The sequence below is a fragment of the Prionailurus viverrinus genome, chromosome C1 (genome assembly GCF_022837055.1).
Source record: "Prionailurus viverrinus isolate Anna chromosome C1, UM_Priviv_1.0, whole genome shotgun sequence".
Lineage (NCBI taxonomy): Eukaryota > Metazoa > Chordata > Mammalia > Carnivora > Felidae > Prionailurus > Prionailurus viverrinus.
In genome coordinates, this window is record NC_062568.1 from 28566414 (window position 1) to 28591474 (window position 25061).

The 25061-nt window shown below is 43.8% G+C and overlaps 1 protein-coding gene across 2 annotated transcripts in view; it reads right to left on the minus strand.

Moving 5' to 3' along the window:
- The window catches only part of KIAA2012 (KIAA2012 ortholog), a 110109-nt gene that overhangs the window by 62647 nt on the left and 22401 nt on the right, over nt 1-25061 (minus strand). The window contains exons 5-11 of one of the 2 annotated variants that reach the window (XM_047870605.1): nt 23282-23421; nt 22013-22196; nt 21250-21392; nt 18317-18485; nt 17152-17301; nt 13941-14111; nt 11194-11301 (exon numbers count right to left, since the gene is read on the minus strand). In XM_047870605.1, the coding sequence (XP_047726561.1) occupies nt 11194-11301; nt 13941-14111; nt 17152-17301; nt 18317-18485; nt 21250-21392; nt 22013-22196; nt 23282-23421 (1065 nt within the window). Of the gene's footprint in view, nt 1-11193; nt 11305-13940; nt 14112-17151; nt 17302-18316; nt 18486-21249; nt 21393-22012; nt 22197-23281; nt 23422-25061 lie in introns of both variants that reach the window. The other variant, XM_047870604.1, reaches the window with a different exon arrangement.

The window sequence follows — 25061 nt, forward strand, 5'->3', positions numbered from 1 at the left end:
GAAGACAGACAGGCTTTTGCACAGCCCTCATGATTCTTTTTTTTGCAATCTCTTAAAGTTACCTTGGGCAAAAATTATTCTTCTGGCTGTCCTTGTCAGTCAAAATGAAAACTCGTTGAAGCAATGCTGTTTTAATGGATGAGGAGAATTTGGATGACAGACCAGAGAAGGAAAATTAAGGGGTGGTGGTGGTAATGGATTGCAAAGGGGTCAACTGAGTGGATCTGAAATGGAAGAACAGTTTTTAATGGGAAATTTGGGGGGTGGGTATGGGGGTGGGGCAGGGCGGGTTTGTGATATTGAGGAGGTAACAATACGGAGGAAAAAGTCAGAAGGAATCATAGAAAATTCCAACTGGAAAATATTTTGAAATCTTCTAACCGTCCCCCTCCAGACTCATTTCCAAATATATTTATATATGTATGTATGTATTTATGCTTCTTTGTCTCATTACTGATAATAAACTAGGGAGGGTGCCAAAAAAGAATGTTTGTTTTTATTGATTTGCTAAACTGTGGTGGGCTTGGAAAAGCCTGTTCCTTGGTGTTTTTCCACCTCTCGAGTACACACACATAGCCGCACACACACACACACAACTTAGGCTGAGCAGGGCAATTTGGGATTCTGAGAACCAACACTGGAGAGAGGAAAAGCCATAATTAGTGTTAATTGTTGACCCTACAGTTCAAGAATAGATGCTCTGGAGAATGGGAAATGAGAACAAACATTAATTATTGAGTAGGGACCTTGGAGACAGACACTCCGGATTAAAAGGAGAGAGATAAATTGCATAATGAATGTTAATTTTCCCTCAAAGAATTGAGTGGTCGGTGGTTGGAAAGGAAAAAGAGGCTAAAACAATCATGAAAGAGAAACCTCGCTGTGTGTGGGGGTAAGAGGGTACAGGGTTATACACACACTTTCCATCACTGCTTACCGCCTCACCCTTTGCCTTACAGCTCCCAAGAAATTTGCTCTGAGGGTTTTCCTTAGGACTCTTACTGTATACCATTGTTGTCTGCTAGGAAGCTCAACCATTTCCCCAAGAGCACATAAGCCAGAAAACAGGCACACTGCACACTGACAAGCTGAGAGGTGTGTGACACTGAAATTTATTTTGTATGTGTGTTGGTGGGGAGTGTAACTTACAATGAGGGGGGTGGAGGGGCGCCTGGGTGGCTCAGTCGGTTAAGCCTCCGACTTCCTCAGGTCATGATCTCATGGTTTACAGGTTTGAGCCGGGCGTGGGGCTCTGTGCTGACAGCTCAGAGCCTGGAGCCTGCTTCGGATTCTGTATCTCCCTCTCTCTCTGCCCCTCCCCCCTCACGCTCTGTCTCTCTTTCCTTCAAAAATAAATATAAACATCAAAAAAAAATTTTTTTTTAAATAAGGGACGTGGCTGGAACTGAATGCCACTCAAGAGAGAGCTGTGGCCCTGCATGTGCTGCTGTGGGGGTGATGGGCTCCAGGGCCTTAACTGTTGCTTTATCTTAAGTGTAATACATCCCCCTCCCCCTCCCCACCCACAGCCTCCAAAGAAACCCTCTTAACTGAAAGTGAAAACAGGGGCGCCTGGGTGGCGCAGTCGGTTAAGCGTCCGGCTTCAGCCAGGTCACGATCTCAAGGTCCGTGAGTTCGAGCCCCGCGTCAGGCTCTGGGCTGATGGCTCGGAGCCTGGAGCCTGTTTCCGATTCTGTGTCTCCCTCTCTGCCTGCCCCTCCCGCGTTCATGCTCTGTCTCTCTCTGCCCCCCCCCCCCCAAAAAAAGTTGAAAAAAAGAAAGTGAAAACAGAAAAAAGGTAATTTGAGTGGAAAATTGGAGATGAAGATTGTAGCTAGTTTTGTAAAGAGACTCTAGTATCAGGCTTGTCACTGGCTGCTCAGAGTTAGAGAGCTGGTGCACGTCCCCACATCCAGGCAGCATCCCCCACGTCTGCGCACTGCCTTATGTTCAGGCCCTCATCAGCTGTTGCCTGGATGGCTCTGCAGTAGCCTGAGTGCTCAGCCTTTTCTCTTGCCTGTTCCTTCATGCTGGCACACGCACTGGGTTACATGACACCCCTCCTCAAACATCTGTGATTCCTTGTTGCCTAAAAAGCAGCATCGATAGCTTTGTCCTGGAACACAAGGTCTTCTCTGCTCTGGCCCTGGCCTGACTTTCAGCCCCGTCTCCTCCTGCAAAGCCCCTCACAATCCATACACATGGCCGCTTGTCATTTTCTACACATATTCTACTTTCCTGTCTTTGTTCATGCTGGTCCCTCAGCTGGTCATGTCTTTCTCTCTGCACTCTTTATCCACTTTTACTAATTTCTCAAAGGTTAGTGCAAATGGAATTTCTCTGCAAAAATCCCTCCCTGGAGCCCCTGGATACTCTAGGTTAGAATTGATCACTCCTTCCTTGAACACCCCTGAATCGTGTTGGTTAGGCCTCTAATGCAGCACTCCTGCCATTCTGTCTTGTGGTGGAGTTCATTCCTTGTGAGTCTGTCCTCACATGGGCTGTGAGGCCCTGCTGGGCAGTAGCCACAGATGCTGAGCCTTGGAAACAGGATGAGAGAGCGCAAGCTCTGGGATAGGGATGCCTGGGAATGAATAAGCTCACTGCTTACAGGGTGAAATCAAAGTGCGCAGGGGAGTTAGGCTCTTGTGTTTGTTTCCCCACATTGATATGTGAATGAAAATACTCACTTCATGGGATTACTGGCTGATGGAATGAGATGACACCGGTGACACAGTGCCTGAGAATGTTTGTGCTCAATATCAACCTCTTTCTCTGTCCCTTGCATATGATAGGCATTCACATTTTATTATAGGAGTTAAACACACATGTAATGGGTCTTCTCTCTTTTAGGTCCAATAATATTTTATGTAAGAAGTTTACTTAATACTTTACAAGATGTACTGCAAGTATGTTACTAAGTGGGAACTGGGATGGCAGATATTTTTTGATGGTAACAAGGAAACGCACTTTATCATGTATTTCAGTATCATTCTGAGGACTGGAATTGGGAACACATTTGAGAATAATCCTTTTTTTAGGTAGCATGAACTTTTTTTTTATTTTTAATTTTTATTTAAGTCCAAGTTAGTTAACATATAGTGTAATAATGATTTCAGGAGTAGAACTTAGTGATTCATCACTTACATATAATGCCCAGTGCTCATCACAAGTGCCTTCCTTAATACCCATCACCCATTTAGCCCATCCCCCTGCCCACCTCCCCTCCAGCAACCCTCAGTTTGTTCTCTGTTTTTAAGAGTCTCTTATGGTTTGGGATGGCAGATGTTATTATAGTCACATTATTTTAGCTAAGGAACATGGTGAGCTGCTGTGACAAGAGACTCTAAAAGATAAACATTTATTTATCTTTCTGATAAGAGTTGAGAGGTAGGTGGGCAGATCAGGGTGGCTTTGCTTCATGAAGTTATCTGAGCACTGATGTTTCTTATATCTTATGGCTCCATTATCTCATCGACTATTGCCCTCTTCTACCTGGTTGAGCTGTTTTACCACCTCAGCCGAGTCCAAGGGGAAAGAAGACCAACCTCCTTTGGTAAAGAGGAAGGCAAGCAGTGTCCTTTTTAAGAAAATAACCTGGAAGTTGCACGCGTTACTTCTATTCACATTTCATTAGCCACAACTTAGTCACATGGCCATACTTGGTTGCAAGAGAGGCTGGAAAAACGTAATTTCTAGCCAGCAGCTATATATTCAGCCAAATTTGGATGCTTTTAAATGTGTATTTATTTATTTTGAGAGAGGGAGAGAGAAAGAATGCACATACACACACATGTGTGAGTGGGGGAGGAGCAGAGAGAGAGAGGGAGAGAGAGAATCCCAAGCAGGCTCTGCACTGTCAGTACAAATCCGGACAAGGGGCTCGAGCCCATGAACTGTGAGATCATGAACTGAGGCATGACGAAGAGTCAGATGCTCAACCGACTGAGCCACTCAGGTGCCCCTGGATGCTTTTAATAAAAGGAATAATGAAAGAATGGATATTGGTGAACAATTAAAGTCTCTGCTACTCACAGTTTCAACCATTATTTATGGGCAGTATTCCAGGAGTGCCCGTGGTATTTTCTGGGATATTCAGAAGTAGATAAAGGGGATTAACCCATAGAAGTTTTAAATCTTGAGGAAAGAAGATAAAAAGTAAAAATGGTAAAGGAAGTGATGGAGTGCCTGGTGAGAGGCCCAGGCATTAAGAATTAGTGGAATCTAAGAAATCGGCAATTAGCATGACATCAGGTAAGCCGTCACAAAGAAGGTGGGAATTCAGCTAGTCGTTGAAGCCTGGAAACTTGGACAAGAAGGACTGGAGGTAAATATGATTTAGTAGGAAGAGCTTTGACCTGAGTGGGTGCAGGAAGATCTGGATTTGAGCCTTAGATTTGCCACATAGAAGCTGTGTGACTTTGGGCAAATCACCATACTTTCCTGGGCCTCAGTGTCCTTATCTATAGAATGAGAGAGTTTGCAAACTGTGGTCTCATATCTCTAGTGGATCTGTATAGACCCCCTACCCAGGAACAATCTTAGGAGGGGAAGAATTAGCTGAGCTGTGGAAAAGTTGGGGGGGACACAGACCAACCCCACTTCAACCAGACAGCTTTGCTGTTATCCATATAATTTACTAGTGTCCTCAACAAGTCTATTGGATAAGCACTTCCTCTGCTTAAATGATGATGAAGGTCATGCCTCCATTCCATCTTGACTCTGGGGTTATCCGAAATAGAACAAACGTAAGGGAGGCAGAATTCATAATTTCACGGGCTTTCTAAAAAATGTAAGTATCATCATATGCAAAAAAATAAAGAGGAACTAAATATTCTTCAATACTTCATTACTGATTTTTTTCCTTAAAAAATAATTTCCAACAGATTCAGAGAGAACTATTATTTTTGACGTTTTTCTTCTTTGGCAGGCATAAAGTGGTGATGACACATTTTTAGCCAAATATGAGGTAGGGGAGTCTTTGTGCTTATAGGAATCATGAGAGGTTTTTGTCAAAGGAAAGGAGGCTTCCTAGTATTTTTTAGTGGCTCTCTGCTGGTGGCTATCAGAACACCTTCCAGTGTGGGCTGCTGGGGCTTTGCTGGCCTCACTGTGATGAGGGAAAGAACCCTACTTCTCTATGAAGTCCAGGAATAAGCACAGCTATCAGAGCCTGCTGTGTGGTCTATGTGACAGACCCAAATTAGCTCCATGCTGAGCCTCATGGGAATCTCCCATAATTTCTGTAAGGAGAGTATGTTGGTCAGGGCTTAGTGGAGAACAGAAACCACCATGTATTTTAAAAAGGAATGGAGTTACTATACAGAATTTGGTGCTTATAAAGTTGCTGTAGCAACTACCTCAGTCTTCATGAGCTTGCTTGTCAGCACAAGTAGCCCAAAGCTTCTGCCTTGCTTCTGCCCTCCATGGCTCTTGCTAGAGCAGCTCTTTGGCAGAACCCAATTTGCGTGTAGCCTCCTGATGGCAAAGGTTATCCAGGAAGTGTTTTTAGCCTTGCCTCTGCAGTACAGGAAGGCCCACTGGAAAGACAGTGCTAGGTGCCAAGTGACCATATCCAGTCACATTTTCCTATATTTCAATTGACCTGAGATTGTTAGAACTGGCAACATTATTTCTTATGGGTTATTAACAAACACTGATTGGACAAAATTTGCAATCAGTCTAAAATTTGCACACTGGCTGCTTCTTTCCTCTACTTCTCACTCAGAGATGGATGGATTGTGTGCCTTATGATTAGAAGTGATGTTTGGAAAATGAGAATAAGAACAGTCGTGAATTATTGAATGACTGAGATCCTGCTTCAGGATTTAGACAGCAGAACTGCCCCACCAGGAGAGTCTCCTTGGGAAAAGGGCACATTTAGCAACATACAACATTATAGCTGGAAGGAACCTTAGAAAGCACCAGTTTAGCATTTTCCAAAGTGTTCCAAAAATGACTTAGATCCACATGTGCTTTGCTGAAAACAATAAATAAGTGGTCAAATAAGTTGGGCAACAATGCATATCCTCATCTGAAAGAGCAGTAATTCACATTAGCATATTAGAGGCCTTGTGAAGTCCTGCAGTAAGGAATCTGCTTAGCTAATTTAGCTCACTGGTTTCCACACTTATTTGACCTCAGAATCTTTTGTTTTTTACATAATGCCTGTTAATCTTCTGAGGAATTGGAGTTCTATGGGACATAGTCTGGGAGGATTGGATCTAATTCCATCTACTCTTTTCCCATATGAGGAAGCTGAAGTCCACAGCAGTGAAATTACTTGGCCATGATCACAGAAATTGCAGGTGGTAGAGCTGAGCATAAACCCCAAGACTTTGGACCCTTAGTCTGGAGTTCTTTCTTTTTACCCTGAACACTACTTTGTCTAAAGGACTTTTCCTCCTTTCTTTTTTTTAATTCAATGTTTATTTATTTTAGAGAGAGGTGGGGGAAGGGGCAGAGAGAGAGAGAGAGACTCTGAAGCAGACTCTGCACTGTCAGTGCAAAGCCCAATTTAGAGCTTAAATCCGTGAACCGTGAGATCACGACCTGAGACAAAGTCAGACACTCAACTGACTGAGCCACCCAGGCACCCCAATGGACTTTTCCTCCTTTAACTCTCCTGTCATCTTCTTTAAGGCACCAGTTGTTAAGAGAAAGACTACTCAAGGAAAATTGTATTCTTTTACCCATGGGTTGCCACAACCAGCATTATCACAGATGCCAAATGGGGAAAGCAAAGAAAAAGTCAACCGTTTAGTATGTTTGCTTCCAAATAACCAGTGTTTTGAGACCAGCTGGAATATTCTTCAGACCCTACATGTTTCTGTTTACCAAATTGCAGATCACCAGGAAGTGACACGAAGTATACGATCTATTGCTAAAACTATCGCCAAATCTACTGACCTAAGAACAAGAAACCTTTATTATATCTTGCACAGTTTCTGTGGGACTCTGGGAGTGGCTTTGGTGTGTGATTCTAGTGCAGGGTTTCTTGTGAGGCTGTAGTCACAATGTCAGGCAGGGTGGTCATCTGAAGGTTTCACTGGGGCTGGAGCATCTCCTCTCAAGGTAGTTTACCCATAAGCCTGGGAAGTTTATTTTAGCTGTTGGCAGGAGGTGTTACTTCCTTGCCATATGGACCTCTCCACAAGGTTGCTTGAGTAGCCTCATGACAGACATGGTGGTTGGCTTTCCCCAGAGTGAGGAATCCAAGAGAAAGAGCCAGGAGGAAGCCGCAGTGCCTTTTATGACCCAGGCTCAGTGTGGGTCAATTCTGTCATATTCTACATTTATTAGAAATGAACCACTATGTCCCGTCTACACTCAAGGGAAGGAGTATTAGTTTCTCCCTTTTGGAGGAACAAGTGTCAGAGAATTTGTGGACATATTTTATTATTTTTTTAATTAAAAAAAAATTTTTTTTTAACATTTATTTATTTTTGAGACAGAGAGAGACAGAGCATGAACGGGGGAGGGTCAGAGAGAGGGAGACACAGAATCCGAAACAGGCTCCAGGCTGTCAGCACAGAGCCCAACGTGGGGCTCGAACTCACGGACCGCAAGATCGTGACCTGAGCCAAAGTCGGCCGCTCAACCGACTGAGCCACCCAGGCGCCCCTGTGGACATATTTTAAAACCACCATACCAAGAACCAAGAAAAAGTTGTAAGAAGAAGGATGCTAATTAAATAACCAAAACAGGGGTGCCTGGGTTGCTCAGTCAGTTAAGCAGCCAACTCTCAATTTCGGCTCAGGTCATGATCTTGTGGTTCAGGAGTTTGAGCCCTGAATTGGACTCTGCACTCATAGTGCAGAGCCTGCTTTGGATCCTCTGTCTCCCTCTCTCTCTCTCTCTGCCCCTCCCCTTCTCATGCTCTCTCTCTCTCTCTCTCTCACACACACACACACACACACACACACACACACACACACACAAATAAACATTAAAAAATAATAAAATAAATGACCAAAACATAAAGAACATATTTGGGGTAAAAATCCATTTAGGACAAGAACAAGTGCTAACTGGAAACTCTGAAAGAGATCAAGAATTTAAATTTACATGGGGGCATATGGGTGGCTCAGTTGGTTAAGTGTCTGACTCTTGATTTCAGCTCAGGTCATGATCTCATGGTTCGTGAGATTGAGCCCTGTGTCAGGTTCTTGCTTACAGCATGGAGCCTGCTTGGGGTTCTCTCTTTTTCTCCCTCTCTCTGCCCCTCCTCGCTCTAAACAAACAAACAAACAAACAAACAAACATTAAATAAAAAAGAATTTAAATTTACATGGGACCTGAAGTCTCAACCTGAATCACTGGCACAGACATCCTTGAACTTCTTGCAATAAAAAAACTTATAAAAGAAAACTTCTCTTGTGGCCACCATGACTGGGAACATAGGTGAAGGATCTGACTCAAGGATAAGCAATGCAGAGAGCACAGCCACTGCTTTGACTTATATCCTTCCAAGTGAACTTTTCCTTTCTTAAGCCTTTGCATTTTCTAAGTGTTGCAATATCCCAACATAACCAAGAGTGTCAAATTCCATCTCTAGCCTTCACATCTTTTTTTTTTCTTCTGAAGGTTTATATCCATTTCTCTATGCTCTCTGAAAGCAAGATATCATGATCTAATTGCCTAAGAATGTATTTCCAAATAGATGTTGACAGAGTCTGAGAGTCTCAGAAAGATCAGACAGATCATATTGTCTCCTTTACTAAAGATTTTTAAAAAATTAACAACAACAACAACAACAACAACAACAACAACCCAACGTGATCCCCAAAGAACTTTCCTTTGTGGTACCTGGGGTATTCAAATCAATCAGCAAGTATTTCTTGGACATATGATAAAGATAAGAGGTTCTCTGGGACTCATGTAATATATTTGGGGAGCTAAACAGAAAACAGATGCAGATTAAAAACAATAATCACAAAGCTGGGATTGAGAGAGAGGAATGGGCTGAGGCAGTTATAAGAGAGGAGGTGGATTTAAAATTTTTTTTTTTTTTCAACGTTTATTTATTTTTGGGACAGAGAGAGACAGAGCATGAACAGGGGAGGGGCAGAGAGAGAGGGAGACACAGAATCGGAAACAGGCTCCAGGCTCTGAGCCATCAGCCCAGAGCCCGACGCGGGGCTCGAACTCACGGACCGCGAGATCGTGACCTGGCTGAAGTCGGACGCTTAACCGACTGCGCCACCCAGGCGCCCCGAGAGGAGGTGGATTTATTAAGAAAACTGTCCCAGAAAAGATGAGCCTTTGCCTGGAACTTAAAACAATTCTCAATATTTGTGAGCAATTGGGCAAAGGCTGGGAGGGTCATAAGAGAAGGAAGCCTGAATGTCTGGGCCATCGGAGAGATGAGGAAAGAGTGGGCTTGAATGTGATGGGAGATGAGCCTGGAAGGATAGGGAGGGGAGGATGGTAGAGATGGATCTGAACAAACTGAGCTACAAAGAGTTTGGTGTAATTGGAGCAAGTCCTTTGCAAGAGTTGAACATTTTTTTTTTAGTATACTCCTTCTCAAAATGAAATGAAAGAAAACAACAGCAACAAAATCTTTCCTATTCACAGAGACTCTCCAAAGGCTAGACCTGTTCTATGGGCCCCCCGTAGGGAGATGTGGGTTTCAGGTTCTGCCTTGTCTTCCAGGACACATTCCAATCACCATCAAGGCTAAAGGTCCACCAATTGTATGTGGAGGAAAGGCTGGCAAGAGGCCAGTGACTGACTGACTGATGGATTGATTCATTCAACAAGCTTACCGTGAATGCCTTTAGGCTTGAGAGGATTAAATGTATTGTTCATGGAACTAGCACAAGATGGCAGACAAGTCTCCATTTATTCAGCATAAGTTTCATTTCTCTTTCCTCCTTTTGTGTGGACATTATTGAAAGACTTTTCAATGAAAATTGATTGTGATCCTGCTATGTATGTATTAGGGATGATGTTAGGTGCTGGGAATACTAAAATGACTGAAGCATCATACTGACAATGTGACAACGAACTTAAAGCCTAAATATTTCCTTTTCTGCTTCTGGCTTTTGCTTTACCAAAAGGGGAGCTATTTCTCCTAGAACGGAGTGGACAAATGTGCGGCAGGTGAACAGAATCATATTTGCTCTCCAGTTGTTGTACCAGCTGTGTCACACTGACAGTGGCCTCCACCTGTCCAAATTCTGCTTCTGCCAATACAGATCCAAGTTATTTTTATACTTATATCATGCGATAACCCAAGTGGTGATGAAAGTTCTTTAACACCGAATTTGGAACTGAATGCATTCTAGTTTCTGGAAACCCATGTACTAATCATCTATTTCCAAGCAATAGATGGAATACGTAAACTGCAGCAATAGTCAAGAAACTTCCTAGCTGCTGGAGGTAGAGGAGTTGATCTTCTCATTTTGGATGAGGGACCTTGAACACTGGGAGGGACTGACCCAAAGTCATCTGACATGTAGATGGAGGCAGAGGACAAGCCAGGGCTACTCAAATCTCCTGGCTTTGAATCCATGCTCTTTTTATTAAGCCAGTGGTGACATAACTCACCAAATGAGTACAGATTTTAATCTCCCTCATCAAGAGGCCTGCTGGGCATACGTCTCACACATACACATCATGATGGTTCCTGGGTGGTTGATACTCATCACCCTCTGACTTCATTTTTTTTTTCCCTTTGCAAAATGGCTATTGCCCAGAGCCAGCATCTCTTCTCCAAAAAGGTAATGTGCCAGAGGGTTTTTGGAAACTGCTTTGATATCTGTCAGAAGCCAAATGATTTGCAGCAATGAACCAACGCACATAACAAGGATACCTGATTGGATTACCAATTAACCATCTCCACCTCTGGAAGGTGGCTGGAAAGAAGAGAAAAGGCAGTGTTTAGTTTGGGCAATTACCAAAAGGGCTTTATCATTCTCATCAAGGCATCAACACAGCACATTAGACCTCCTCCAAGCCATTCCACAGGAACTTCCCTCTCCAGATGCTCCAGCAAGAGTAAACTTGTCATGCAAACATTGGGTTATTGTGTCTGAGCTACAGAAGCACCTCTGTGTCAGTGAGAGGGGAGAAACTGGCTGACTTGCATCTGTTTTTAATGATGTCTCTGCTGCTGGGAAGTTTTGGAAGCTACAGGTAAAATCTTTCCATATAAAAGTGAGGCTGGCCTGCGGTGTAACATCTTACCTTTACTTGAAAGAGGCTCCTCGGTTTCAGTAGGCCTGGGGAGGGATAGGCAGATGTTTTCTCCATCTGGACCCAGCAAGAAGTGTCCCGGTGTGGGGTCTTTGGAATCTTCTTGAAAATAAACACAAGCATGGACAATGTTAGCCCCAGTGCAGGGGAGGCAGGCTTCACCTGGACTGTGCTCCCCGAATCCCCAGCAGGCAGATGCTAGTGTGCTCAGGTGCTTGCCAGAGTGCAGGGTCAGCCCTACTCCTGGGATTTGGCAGAGCAGGGCCAGCATTTACTTCCTGCTCTCTGGAGGTCAGTGTGGGACTGCCACTAGCCTATGTCATGCCTTTGTGAGACTCTGGCAAAGGGATCTCTCTGGACTCAAGCAGCCCTATATTGGCAAGGCTAGGGTGGTGTGTAGCCCAGCCCCTGGGCACAGGGCTATGTGATTTCAGCCTCTGCTTCCCTTTTCCATCACATGTCTCTCTGCAGTGCTCTGCAGTACAGCCTACCCTATGGATCAATGCTGGGACTGCTCAGTGACTCCAGGTCCTCAGGCCACTGAGAAGAAGGAAGCTGTATTTCCCTCTGTTGCTTAGAAGAGTTGAAGGTGTTTCTGTAACGTTCCCTTCCCTATCACTGTGGCACAGGGGTCAGGAGTAGAGCTGGCCACTGGCCACAGTGGATGCTTACAAGGACACACACATACACACACACACAGGCATAAGATGCACACACAGAAACACACACATTTACAGATGTGCACACACATCTGATTACAGGTGTGCACACACATATATATGCAAAGCGAGTGTGCACACGCATGCATGCACAACCACATATGCATGTGTGCACGCATGTACACATGTACCATGCATGAACAAGGACACACATCAGTACATGCACACTTGTCCTCAGGCATGCATGCCTGCATAATCACACACACATATATACACACAAGTACTCATGTAGGCATATAAGCATACACATACTCTCATACACACATGTGCTCTCATATACATATTCATTTACACACACTTAGCCAACACACTTGGGGCTTTAGGCTGCATTCTTATCATAGTCATGGCCCTGGTATTCATTTTTTCTTTTCTTTTTTTTTTAGTGTTTATTTGTTTTTGAGAGGGAGAGAGAGACAGAGAATGAGCAGGGGAGGGGCAGAGAGAGAGGGAGACACAGAATCCAAAGCAGACTCCAGGCTGTGAGCTGTCAACACAGAGCCCGATGCTGGGCTTGAATTCATAAACTGTGAGATCCTGACCTGAACTGAAATCTGACACCCAGCCAACTGAGCCACCCAGGCGCCCCCATTCTAATCAGATACTCCCTTTATAAAAATGTCCAAGTGTGTATGTGTGTGTGTGTGTGTGTGTGTGTGTGTGTGTGTGTGTGTGTGTTTGCTGTGATTTGTCTTGGGCTATGCAACCTCCTAGAACACCCTTGTTACTGACATGACTGTACCTAAAGTTTGGTTCATTTGTGTCAAATTTAATAGAGGATCACTGCCATGCAAGTATAAAAGGGGAGAGTGTTGTAGGAGAAAGATACCTTACAGAAATAGTTTATAAGTGAAAATGACATCTTTGGAGAAAGAGATAGAGAGGTAGTGAAAGAGAGGAGTTTGATTTTGACCATTGCAGTGTTAGAGAAGCTGCAAACACATAAAGGAGTTACTGATCTATGTATTTAATTTATGCTTACAAGGTTTCAACTATACATGCTTGGGGGAAGGAGGGAGGGAGTCAGAGACTTAAACAGTGAGGCATCCTGTCCCTGAGTGGCGTGAGATGAAAATGAAAGATGCCATACTTGCTGTCTTTGTGGTTCTCAGTTCCCATGTGCCTCTCAGAGAGTGAGTTTCTTGCAGCCCTGAGTGTGATTCTGCTGTTAACAGAGATACTTTCTTCACATTGTCTGGCACCCAAACACACACTGATCTCCTTCATCTGGGGCTCAGCCAGAGAAAGCAGCCCAACACTCCCATGAAGGAGGAATAGCTGGCTGGGCTGCACTTTCTAGAAAATGGTCTAGAAAGTGTCCAGCATGGCACCTCCCTAAGGGACTCTCGGGTAATTTGGACTCTAAGCAATTTTTGCTTTATGAGCTGCTTTTAGATCAAAGCCCCCCATGGAAGCTATTGCTGCACTGTCTCTGCATTATTGCTCTTGTATAAGCATCTTAGTCTCCTCCTAGACTGTCAGCCCTTAAGGATAAGAACTTTAAGTGGGCCTAAGTCATAGAGGATGTGGATTTGCTCTGCCTCACCCTTCAGTAGAAACCCAGGGTCCTTCTCTCTCTGTGAACAGGCCTCAGGCTGGAGGGCGGCTTCTCTCAGGGGACTCTTCCTGTTGGCAGGGTCATGTCACCAGGCTCCCTTGCCCCAGGGAGGGTGTTGAATATCCTGGTAAATCCAGTAGCGTGTCTCCCTGATGAGCACAGGGAGCTGTGTCATTACATACTGCTGCCAGGAGTGAGGAGAGCACAGAACAGCTTGGCAGTGCATGTTGGTGCAGCAAACCCTTAAAACATGTACTGACTCTTTAGGAATATGCATGGTGAACATTAATCCCAGACATTGTTGGAAACACTGCTCATTTCCTCTTTTCAATGGGGTGGCTTTCAGACAGCTTACATCACAGCTGCTGTGTGGCCCTGGCAGATGCTTTAAATGAGCCAAGAGCCACAGACAAGCTGGGTGGGGGTGGGGGTGGGGAGCATCTGTATACCCCAGAAGTGATTACCTTGTCCTTCTGCTGGGAGTGTCCCCTTGGCCCTTCTCACGTCCATGGGGCCTGTGGAGCTGTTGCAGCCTGATGTCCTGGGGCTGTCCCGGCCCCTCTGGCTCTCTGGACTTTTTATTCCTTTAATCAGGGACATTGGTGGGGTCATATTTTGGGGTGGGGCATCATCACCTTCCAGAGCAAAAGGAGAAAAAGCACAAGTGAGAATTTCTGAATCGGCAAGAAGGAGAAAGAACCTTTTTTTTTTTTTACTTGGTTGATAGCTCCTTGTGCTTAGGCTGGTTTATTCCAGTTGTTCTTAAGTTTGTCCCTCTTTTCTAGCCCTGCTAAGGAGTGGAGGCCAGGTGTCTCCCATGGCCAAGGTGGCTAGCTAGAACAGTGGCCCTTCAGTTTGGGCCCTTCAGTTTGTAAGCACTGGGAGGACCCGAGCAGTAGTTATTGTTCTCATCTTGTTCACAGGCTCCTGAGATAAAAAAAAAAAAGACTAGAGAGGCTATGAGAACCTTCTAGACCAAAATCTCAAATTAGAAAGCCCCCATCTTGGGGCTCATGGGGTTGTTGATTACAGAGTTTCAACCACAAAGCAATTTTTCTACGCAGAACCAACGATCACTTAGTTCCTGAAGGTTATAAAGTACAAAGTAACACCTTCCAGATGATAGAGGGTAATGGGATTGATGATAATGCTACACAAAGCACATCATTACCTTCACTTCTGTTCTCTTCCTCCAGCTCTTTTTCAAAATCAGTAGGGACTATTCTAGGAAGGGTGAAACCCAGTAATCTAAGTGATTGAGACCTTGTCTTAATCTCAGAGAGTGGTCTTTATTTCACGTTTAACACACTGTTGCTGTTGTGTTTCAAAGCTGGCTTCACACACAATTTCAAAGTATCACAGGCTACTTATTTATTACAAAGGGAAAATGTATCTTTACAATGGAGAAATCTAGTAGACACCACCTTTAACTAAATAATGAAATTTAACATCCCCTATAATAAAACAAATTATAATAAATGAAATAAATATGAAGGGATATTTTGTGTCTCTTGATGTGATTGCTGGGAAGGATGTATTGTCACTTACATACTCTTCTTGCCAAAAATGTTGCATCTGAATCACAAGGAAACAGACAAATCAAAATTGAGAGCAATCTGAAAAGCAACTAGTCTATCCTCTTCAAAAATGTCAAATGTCATGAAGAACAAGATTCTAAAGACATGAGACAATTAAATATAATACATGATCCTGAGTAGAGTCCTGGATTGCTTGGGGGGAAAAACTATAAGGAACATTATTGGTATAATTAGGAAAATTTGAATATGGACTATGTATTAGAAAGTAATATTGTGGGGCACCTGGGTGGCTCAGTCAGTTGAGTGTCTGACTTTGGCTCAGGTCACGATCTCACAGATAGTGAGTTCGAGCCCCACATCAGGTTCTGTGCTGACAGCTCAGAGCCTGGAGCCTGCTTCTGATTCTGTGTCTCCCTGTCTCTCTGCCCCTCCCCTGCTTGTGCTCTGTCTCTCTCTCTCAAAGGTGAGTAAACATTAAAAAAAAAATAAAAAAAAAAAAAAAGAAAATAATATTGCATCAATGTTAATTTTCTTGAGTGTGGTAATTACATTGTGTCTATGAAGGAGAAACTCATTGCTCTCAGGAAATATGTGCTGCTAAAGGAAGAAATACACACAAAGTCTGCAATTTAATCTCAGGTGGTTCATCAAAAAAATATATATGGTGTATATGCATATATAAAATCTTGTTTTATTTTTATGATATTAGAGGTGAGATTATCCAGGGCTAAGCAAGTAAATGGGTATGTGCAACCTCTAGCAATGGGGCAGTTCTGCTTAGCAGCTTTAAACACCCTTGTCCTAGGAACCTTGTAAAAAAGATTGTCATGGAAATCTTGCCTTTTTAGACTCTTCTTTATGCTTCTACCACTAGGTTGGGTCACATACTGAACTAACTCACACCAACATATCAGGGACTTTTCAGACCAGGTTCCCTCTGGCAGGGTGGCAGACGATGCACAAGCTCTAGATACCTGGTGAACATGGCAGCTCAAAACAAGTGGAGAGCAGTGTGAGGTGAGCAATACCAAAGATGAAATTTGCCAATATTGCCACTGATCTCAGTGGCTCAGACTGTGTACCTGACGTTGAGGCCCACAGGTGGAAAGCTGCTTTCCTACCTGTTTGCACACAGAGCAACCCTTGCCCACATCTAGATTTTTTTTTTTTTTAAGGGAACTTCAGAGTCTTTAGGATGATTAACTCTCACTTAAGAGATAGAGTAAATGAGCTCTTTCCCCAATAATCAAAGGAAGCTTTCAATACTGAAACATCTCAAGAATGTTCTGACCTGTTCATTGTATTGTTTATTCTGAAAGACAGTGTAATGGGTAGGAAGACAGATTCTGGCATCAGAAGGCCTGAGCTCCTATCCCAGCTAGGCCACTTGTAATTGTGTGACCTCAAACAAGTTACTTATCTCTCAGGCCTTCAGTTTTCTGATCTCTGAAATGAGGGTAAGGTTGTTGTGAGGAGTAAGTGAGATAAACTAAGGATGGTACCTGGCACAGAGGAAGAGCTCCATAAATATGAATGCTCATCCTTTTACTTTTCATTAGCACCTGTCAGAGACCACTCAACATTTATCGTACAGTCATCTTGCCCATTGGAAAGGACGTTTGGTTTTGTGAAAATGAGGGGCTTTCTAAATATGACCCATTACTTCCAACCTATCAACACATAAAAGATTCCCTTAGGTATACTCGTATGTATAGTTTCAAATGTCCATGTGATGTCTTGAAAAATTGAAGTCTTTTATTGATATTATGACTGTTAATGAATAAATAAATATTCTTAAATTGATTAGAAATGGAATTTCATTGGCTAAAAACATAAGATAAACTATAAAGCATGCAGCAAAGTTTTAGTAAGTCTGGTGCTGTTTTACATCTGCAACCAGAAACTGTTAGTAGGGGGATGATTCAGTGAGTAAGTTGCATGAACTAGACACTAAGTTGGTCTTATAATAGCACTTTGGTGAAGACAGCCACTGCCTGAACTAAGCCATTTTCGAGTGGCAGGGGAGCAACTAGCTTCCCTTCCAGCCTCCTTCTTCATGGCTCCTTCCTTGTGTGTCTTGCCTTGCTTCCTTTTGGGGTGAGAGTCCTGTGGGATACTGGAGGGAATGAATAGCTACCTTGAGGTGAGAGCATGTCCCTGCCCGTGTCCACTGGGAGATGCACTGTTAACTCCCTTGGCTTTTCTAGGCATGCATGCTTCATGGGAGGTTTCCGTAAAGCCCTGACCTTTTCTTCTGTTTCTGGTCCTGACTCAGGGTGTGGAGCATCTAGGAGACAAGGAGAAAGCCAAGTTTTGTAGATGTCTGTGGTTTTTGCCAACTGTCTCTTCTTTTTGGGGACCCATCTCTCCCCTGCTCACACTATGTGGTTTGGGTGGAGCTGTGTCCATTCCCTGACTCCAGGGATGGGCGTGTGACTGGCTAATGAGCACATTTCATTGTCTTAGCTGCAATGATTGGGTCCAGGTTGGGCATGCAACTCAAGCCTGGCCAATTAGAGGCAATTCTGGTACTTTTGCAAGAGCTTTTAAGGGGCATATCCTTTCTAGTGGGGTTAACAGATAAGAGATTAGCATGAAAATGCAGGAGGCCAGGGCATTTGGGTGGTTTAGTTGGTTAAGCATCCAACTCTTTTTTTTTTTTAATTTTTTTTAACGTTTATTTATTTTTGAGACAGAGAGAGACAGAGCATGAACGGGGGAGGGGCAGAGAGAGAGGGAGACACAGAATCTGAAACAGGCTTCAGGCTCTGAGCCATCAGCACAGAGCCCGACGCGGGGCTGGAACTCACGGACCATGAGATCATGACCTGAGCCGAAGTCGGAGGCTCAACCGACTGAGCCACCCAGGCGCCCCAAGCATCCAACTCTTGATTTTGGCTCAGGTCACAATATCACAGTTTGTGGTTTTGAGCCCCATGTCTGGCTCCGTGCTGACAGTGTGCAGTGTCTGCTTGGGATTCTGTCTCTCTCTCTCTCTGACCCTTCCCCCTTGTGTGCACTCTCTCACTCTCTTTCTCTCTCTCAAAAAAATAAACTTAAAAAAAAGAAAAAAAACCAACCCATGCAGGAGGCCATCTTTACTACCATATGGGGACATGTGAATATGACCAGAAGGCATCGACTTCTAGATTTTACCCTTTTTCTTCCTTTAAAAAATGTTCTCTGAAGATGATGATTCTGAGGAGGGTAAACCATGATTTAGGAGACATTTACATTAGGGAGACCCACATCCAAGTGCCTGCCTGAGTTCCCTCAGGAACACCTAAACACAGGTGATCTACCTCTTCTGTGTGACTTTTCTTTTGAGGGATGTTGGGTGTGGAAATGAATCTCCACTGGGAAGATAAAGAGTTCTGCTGGAGGTTCATTGGCTTTAAATGGACTCCTCAGGGGGTTCAGGACTCTGGGTGGTTCTTCTGAGATGGGAGGTAGTTTCAAAGCCTTGGGCACCTGGAGAAAATTTGAAAACAAAACAAAACCCAACATGGCAGGTATTTAAAAACTGCTGCTTGCAGAGGACAAACAACACTGTATCTTCTTGTATCTCTAGCACCAGGTGCTGCTGGGTGTGACGTAGCTTCAGTACCCATGGCTGAGAAGTAAAGCCGACCAACCGACTAACCGGGGAGCTGGCTGTATGATCAGAGTGGTGCCGCTTTGCTTCTTGGGAACTGGGAAATGTCCCTCCCTTAATCCATCCTTTGATTCCTCTGAGATGTATAAACATGATAAATTCGACAGCCTTCAAGACAAAATATAGTCTTTCTTTGTCTTGCAGCCGAGGAAACTAAGCCGGGTTGGAATGATATAGCTGAGATTTCTGTGTATGGAAAGTGAGGAATCCCTGTGTGTGTTGCTAAGGGAAAAAAGCAAGGTACAGAACATTGTGCAACATTTTAGGTTACAAAGAGCAGAAAGTAGGAATATGCATTTGTGTTTGCTTACTTTATGTAAACTCTTTAAGCCTCAATTTCTTTTTCTGTAAAATGGGAGTAATCATACTTGCTACCTCATAAGGTTGCTGTGAGTACAGAATGAGCTAATTACACGTAGTTACAATAATGTTTGGGATTAGAATTTTTCATGGGATATTTCTTTGAGAGAGGCTCTTGTCTCATTAGGTATAATCTTGCCACTTGAAGAATATCTAGGTATCTTCACATTTCTGCAATAGAAACATAGCTGAAAATGAATCACCATGTGACAGAATCAGTGGCAACTTTAGCCCAATTTTTTGTGTCCAGAAAACCCCAAAATGTGTGTGTGTGTGTGTGTGTGTGTGTGTGTGTGTGTGTGTGTGTGTTCAGAGAGAAAGAGAGACAGGGAGAGAGAGAGAGAATGAGACATTGAGGGTAGTAGTACTTAGGGTCTCCTCTTTCCAGTTACTCAAAAGTTACTGAGGGGAGCCTGGGTAGTTCAGTCAGTTGAGTGTCTGACTTCAGCTCAGGTCATGATCTCACAGTTCATGAGTTCGAGCCCTGTGGTGGGCTCTGTGCTGACAGCTTGGAGCCTAGAACCTCCTTTGAATTCTGTGTCTCCATCTCTCTGCCCCTCCTCCATTCACACTCTGTCTGTCTCTCTCTCTCTCAAAAATAAATAAACATTTAACAATTTTTTTAAAAAGTTGCTGAAAATTCCTCCTTTTAGCTTGCAGCTTTTAACATATGAACTTGGCTCTGTGAAATGTATACGTGTTCTGGGTTTCAAGGAGTTCAATTTCACAGGAGGAAAAAGAAAACTGTTTTTCATTTTGTGTGTGTGTTCAAAGAGAAAACAATGATCAGAAACACACGCAAACACCCTACATGTTTAGAGTTGGATGAGGAAGGAAATTCAACCAAGTATATGCAGGATGATATTTATAATTTTGAGACATTAAGAAAATGATTAACCAAGTGTATGCACATAGGATCTTTATGTTCCTAGAGACCTTAACTGTCTAGGTGCCAGCTGCCCACCAACTGCCCTTTTCTGAATACTGACCTTGTGCATTTTGTTTGACAAGGTTTGCATTGAGAAATCTATGTGGAAATCCAAATGATTTGTGTGAGGTATGCTGACAAGCCAAGCCTTAATTTCTTTATTCCAATTAAAACTTTATATAGAGTTTTAATATAGTGGAAAATACTGCCTTCCTCTGCTAAACCATATACAAGGGTTGAAGGAAAGGACTCCTGTCTTCTGAGCCTGCCTTGGTTCTGGGCTGACCTGGGGTATGAAATCAAGGGCTTTCCTTAGGCATGCAGTGACTCTGGCAGATCAGGCCTACTGTTTACCCTGGTTCAAAAGGAACTGGGGAAGACAGAGGACTTTCTGGTATGGATGGGAAGGTTTAGATCAGGTTAGATACAGGAAATCTGAGAAAATCCTGAACAGACTGACAATAACCTCCCTCATCAACACCAGGACCACCTGGAATGCCCATGGCTCCTCCAGTGTCACTTCAGAGGACGAGTCCCCACAATGAACTAACATTGCTATAGTTCCCAATCCAAGACAAGATACTTTCACAAAAATTCATCAACTCATTTCATCCTTCCATCAGCCCTGTGAGGTGGGCATTATTATCTATGTGCACAGATGAGGTCACTGCAGCTCAGAGGGCTTGAGTTCATGCAACTGCTACAGGCAGAGCATTCCAGAGTCCCCACTTGTTCCTGCTCAGCACAGGTACCTCCAAACCATGGAAGACCCACGTAGAATTGCAAGGCAGGATGATGCCAGAGACAGCTAGGAACATTCTCGGGGGAAATGGTGTACTTGACTTTTGAAAAGGTTGATAAACTTGCCAAATTTACTGTACATTTTCAAAGGTGACAGATCCTCAAGCAAATCCATTGCTAAATTCAAGATCTCTAGCATTTTGAGTTTGAAGTGGGTCAACTGCTTATAAGCTCAAATTCCGTCCTTACAAATTTACAGATAACCCCCAACCCCTTAATAGCACAAAGGACTCTGTTGCCACCAGAGTGCGGTAATATCATATGCTTTAAGGTAGAACTGGGGCAGCTGAAACTCCTTGTAGTGCACCATTTTCAACATTTAGTAAATTACTACAGCTTTATTCTAGCTGCACATGATGAGCTCAATAGCAAGTAGGGCCAGTTCTCTGAGACATCCCTTTTAATTGTCTCATTGCTAGATTGAGATTAATCTTTTAAGAGCAAGCATGCATGCACATGTGCACATGCACACACACACACATACACACAACCTTTTTCTTCTTCACTTCCCCAGCTGTGTTTTTCTCTGAGCCAGTGGCAGGTGCTATAGGAGGGAAAAGGCATCTTTCAGCAGGAGGCTCCTGTAACAAGTGACTGCTTCTGCCCTTGTAGAGTTTTATATTCTCTTGTCTGTCTGTAGAAATAGGATGGGAATGAGAACTTATTAGTTGCAAGTATGTGGACAGACAGTTGACTTTCAACTTCTATCACTTTGGGGTTAATAGGAATAGAGGCAAGGACAGGCACTGAGACAGCCATGACTTTGGCTGAGGTAGGTTCAAGGAGTCCTAATCTCATTACCTGGGTTGGGTTCTTGCTGGCAAGTCAGGTGATGGAGAGAATGATAATAATAGTAGCAGTTAACACATACTAAGTACTAAATATAGGAAAAGAATTATACAAAGTATTTTATGTGCAATAACTCACTTAATCCCCACAATAGTCTTATGAAGGGATTATTCTTATCCCCAATCTACAGGTGAGGAAACTGAGCCTCAGCAAGATCAAACAACTTGCCTAAGATCACAACTGGAAAGTGGGGTTAAACCCAGGCGGTCTAATTGCAGTATGCGTGTGCTTGAGTACTAGGCAAAAAAGGGGGTTGTCAGTCCTGTTGCCACCTTCGACTGGACTTTGTTACTTTCTAAGATAAAAGACATGAGGAAGTGATGCTCGGCATGCCTCAGTGTTCTTAAATGAACTCTGCATGATTAGGGCTACCCATATTAACAAGAAAGACGTTTGGCTTCTTACCGCTGAGATCTGCCTTTCTATTGGGGAAGGCCCCTCCATAGAATGTAATGTGGGATTTGTCACTCAGGAGCCAAGAATGATCGATGCAGGCATGCCCAAAGGCCCTTCTGGAGGTTTGCTGTATTTTTTCATTGTGGCTCTCCTTTGAAGTGTGTATACGAGGGTGATTCTCTATTGATGTGTCCTGGGGAATGACAGATACACATTCCTGTAAACAGGCTTTGTAAAGGAATAGAGCAGGTTCCTTTAACAGTCAGACCTTGTGCTAGACTGTAGTTCCAAGGAAGAAATCTCCTTTGCAGCCTAGGAAGAAAAACATGGTTGTAATAGCAAGATCTCAAATGTTGTTTGTTATAATAAAACATTTTACTATTCATAGAGGAGGAATGACCTTTAACCATGCCTGACATATAGTACTTTCTTTTTCTTGCATATAGTGCTTTCCTGAAAAAAAATTTAAAAAACAAAGCTCTATGATCCTTATCTCTATGCATTGTAAAAGGTCTCTCCCTTTGCCCTTCTGCCATGTGGCACCTCTCTTCTCCCCCTTTCCAGCTCACAGTGACCTTCTTGTAAGTCAACTGAGCTTGAAGATAGGAGCATGTGTTGTCTATATTGCTCTGAACCACTGTCATCTTACGCGCGCGCGCGCGCACACACACACACACACACACACACACACACCCCTTAGAGTTTAGAAAGCATTTTTACATTTTAATGGATTTAATCCTCATGGTAGCTAGTGAGTATGTATGATAACAGCTCCATTTTACAAAATAAGTAATTCAGGCTCAGTCAGTTACGTTTCTTTATCAGGCTCACCACAACTAGTCATATCCGGGATTCAAACCAAGGCTTTTCCAACTGTAAGGCCAAGAGCTCTTTTCTAGAAGACTCCAGTTGCCTAGATGGGGCAAAGAGTGTAGGGAGACTCTGTGGTTAAAGAAATTTGGAAAACCATGTGTTAAAGTTAAACCAGCTACTTCACCTATAGAACTTCCCCAAATGGTTTATATTCAAATGTGTCCTGTGACTTTCTGGGAGGAGGATATGGTATGCAGCGTTTCCCAAATGTATATGGCCACAAAATTCTTTTTTTCATTGAGCAGCTGGCAGTGTTCCACATGTGACCCTTTGGAAAACAGTGGTCAATAGGCTCGAAGTACTCTTCCCTTCTCTGGATGAACCCCAAGAAATGGTGAAGGGAGGGAGTATCCCCTCTGGAGTCAAGAAGAACAATGACACAGGGGAGCCTATTAGAAATGGTACCTCTGCCTGGGTTTCATCTTCCTGGCATGGCTGCTTCCTGAGTGGCAGCAAGTGAATCCCCTGGCTGTGATTCTTGGCTACACAGCCCTCGTCCATGCGTCCACCAGTCCCAGCTTCCCCTTCATCCAGGCCCTGCTGACCTGCAAAGGTGAACAGTGCATCAGCCTTGTAAAGCCAGAGATGGGCATGGTACTGTTAGCTGCTTCCAAACTGCCTCCCTTCTTGCTCCTCTGAGCAAAAGTGTTGATCAAGGCCTTTGTTCCCCTTCCTTTCTTGTTTCTGCATTTCTGCTTGTGCTTATATGGAGGTTGGCTTACAGCCAGGTCTATAGAACAGAACTTCACTGGGATCCAGGAGGCTCAGGATTGAGTCTTCATTTCTTGGACTCAGTTTCCTCCTCTGTAAAAGGGGGATACTGATTTCTTTTGCCTTTGCTTCCTTACAAAGTTGTCTGGCACTCAAAGAATGAACATGCTGGCCCTTTGCAAACTGTGAGGGACTGGAGGGTAACAGTGGTGTGATTATGGTGGGCTGACCAGCAGTCCTGCTCTGTTGTCATTGAGATGTTCAGTCTGAAGCACTTGATTTCCTGGGCTGTCTGCTGGTTGTTTACTTGTGGAAAAGCCTTTGCTGAATGCTCTGTGATGGACGGCTGCTCAGCTCTCTGAACTTACCCTGTCTGTGCAACCCTCGGGAAGGATCTGAGTCAACAGATGACTCCAGCATAGTTAACAAATCTTTCATCGATGGGGTAAAGGGTCCTGCAGCTATTTTCATCACTTACTCAAGGTAGATTTATTGCTGAAACGATCTGGCAAACCTTCCTTGTTGGAGCCGTTTTAGCAACACCTCTACTCTTGGCATGCCTTTGCATAGAACAATGTGAAGCTGACTTTCAACCAGGGGCTCTGGAAGCCTTTCAGGGGCCCTGTATATGTTGGAACTCCAGACTTCTGGAGGCTCCCAGCCAGCCTTACCTTCCCTCTTTACCCCCAACCCTTGTCATTCCCTTATATCATTCCCATCCTTAGTGTCAGTGGGTCAAAGGCCAAATGCCCACTCAATAGGCTACTCCCTCCCTCCAACTCTCCTTCCTCTGACCATTGGCTCCTGAGAGCTTCTCTGGGGTCTGAGCCAAAGCTGAGAATGTTGGTGGAACAGAGGCAGACTCAGGCTCATGTTTAGAGGGGTCTGCTCAGGTTTTAGTGGCCCAAGAAAGCCTCATGAGCCCTGGGACCTCTCAATCTGAGGAGGCCCAGGGCCACATTAGGTCTGCCCCCAAGAGGACCTCAAGTCCATACAGAGTGTGGCACTAAAGACCTTTTTGTGTGTTCTAGAATGATCCTTTGGAGCCAAGCCAGACTTCAGGTCCATTCTTCCTGGTCAGATTCACCTGGAACCAAATATATTTCTGAGAGTAGGGGAAGTGAAACTCTGGCCAAGTGGCCACTCGCTTATATGGTAAACTGTCTAAACTGGGGCAGAGGGCACTGTAGGTAGGGGGATATGGAGAAGCATTCTTCCCTTTGGCTGTATTCTAGGTGATGTTGAATATATGACTCAATCTATGCAAGGGAAACCAAGATTTTTCTCAATAAACATCATCTCTGGCTCATTTGCTTATGCTTAATAGAAACAGGTGTGCAAGGAAGGTATTGGAATTTCAGTTGTTGAAATAAGACCACAAAACTTGGTCTCTCTGTCTCAAAATATGAATCCAGATTATCCAAATAATGTGAATTTGGTTAACAATTTAGAGGTCTTAGAGAGCCTTATTATT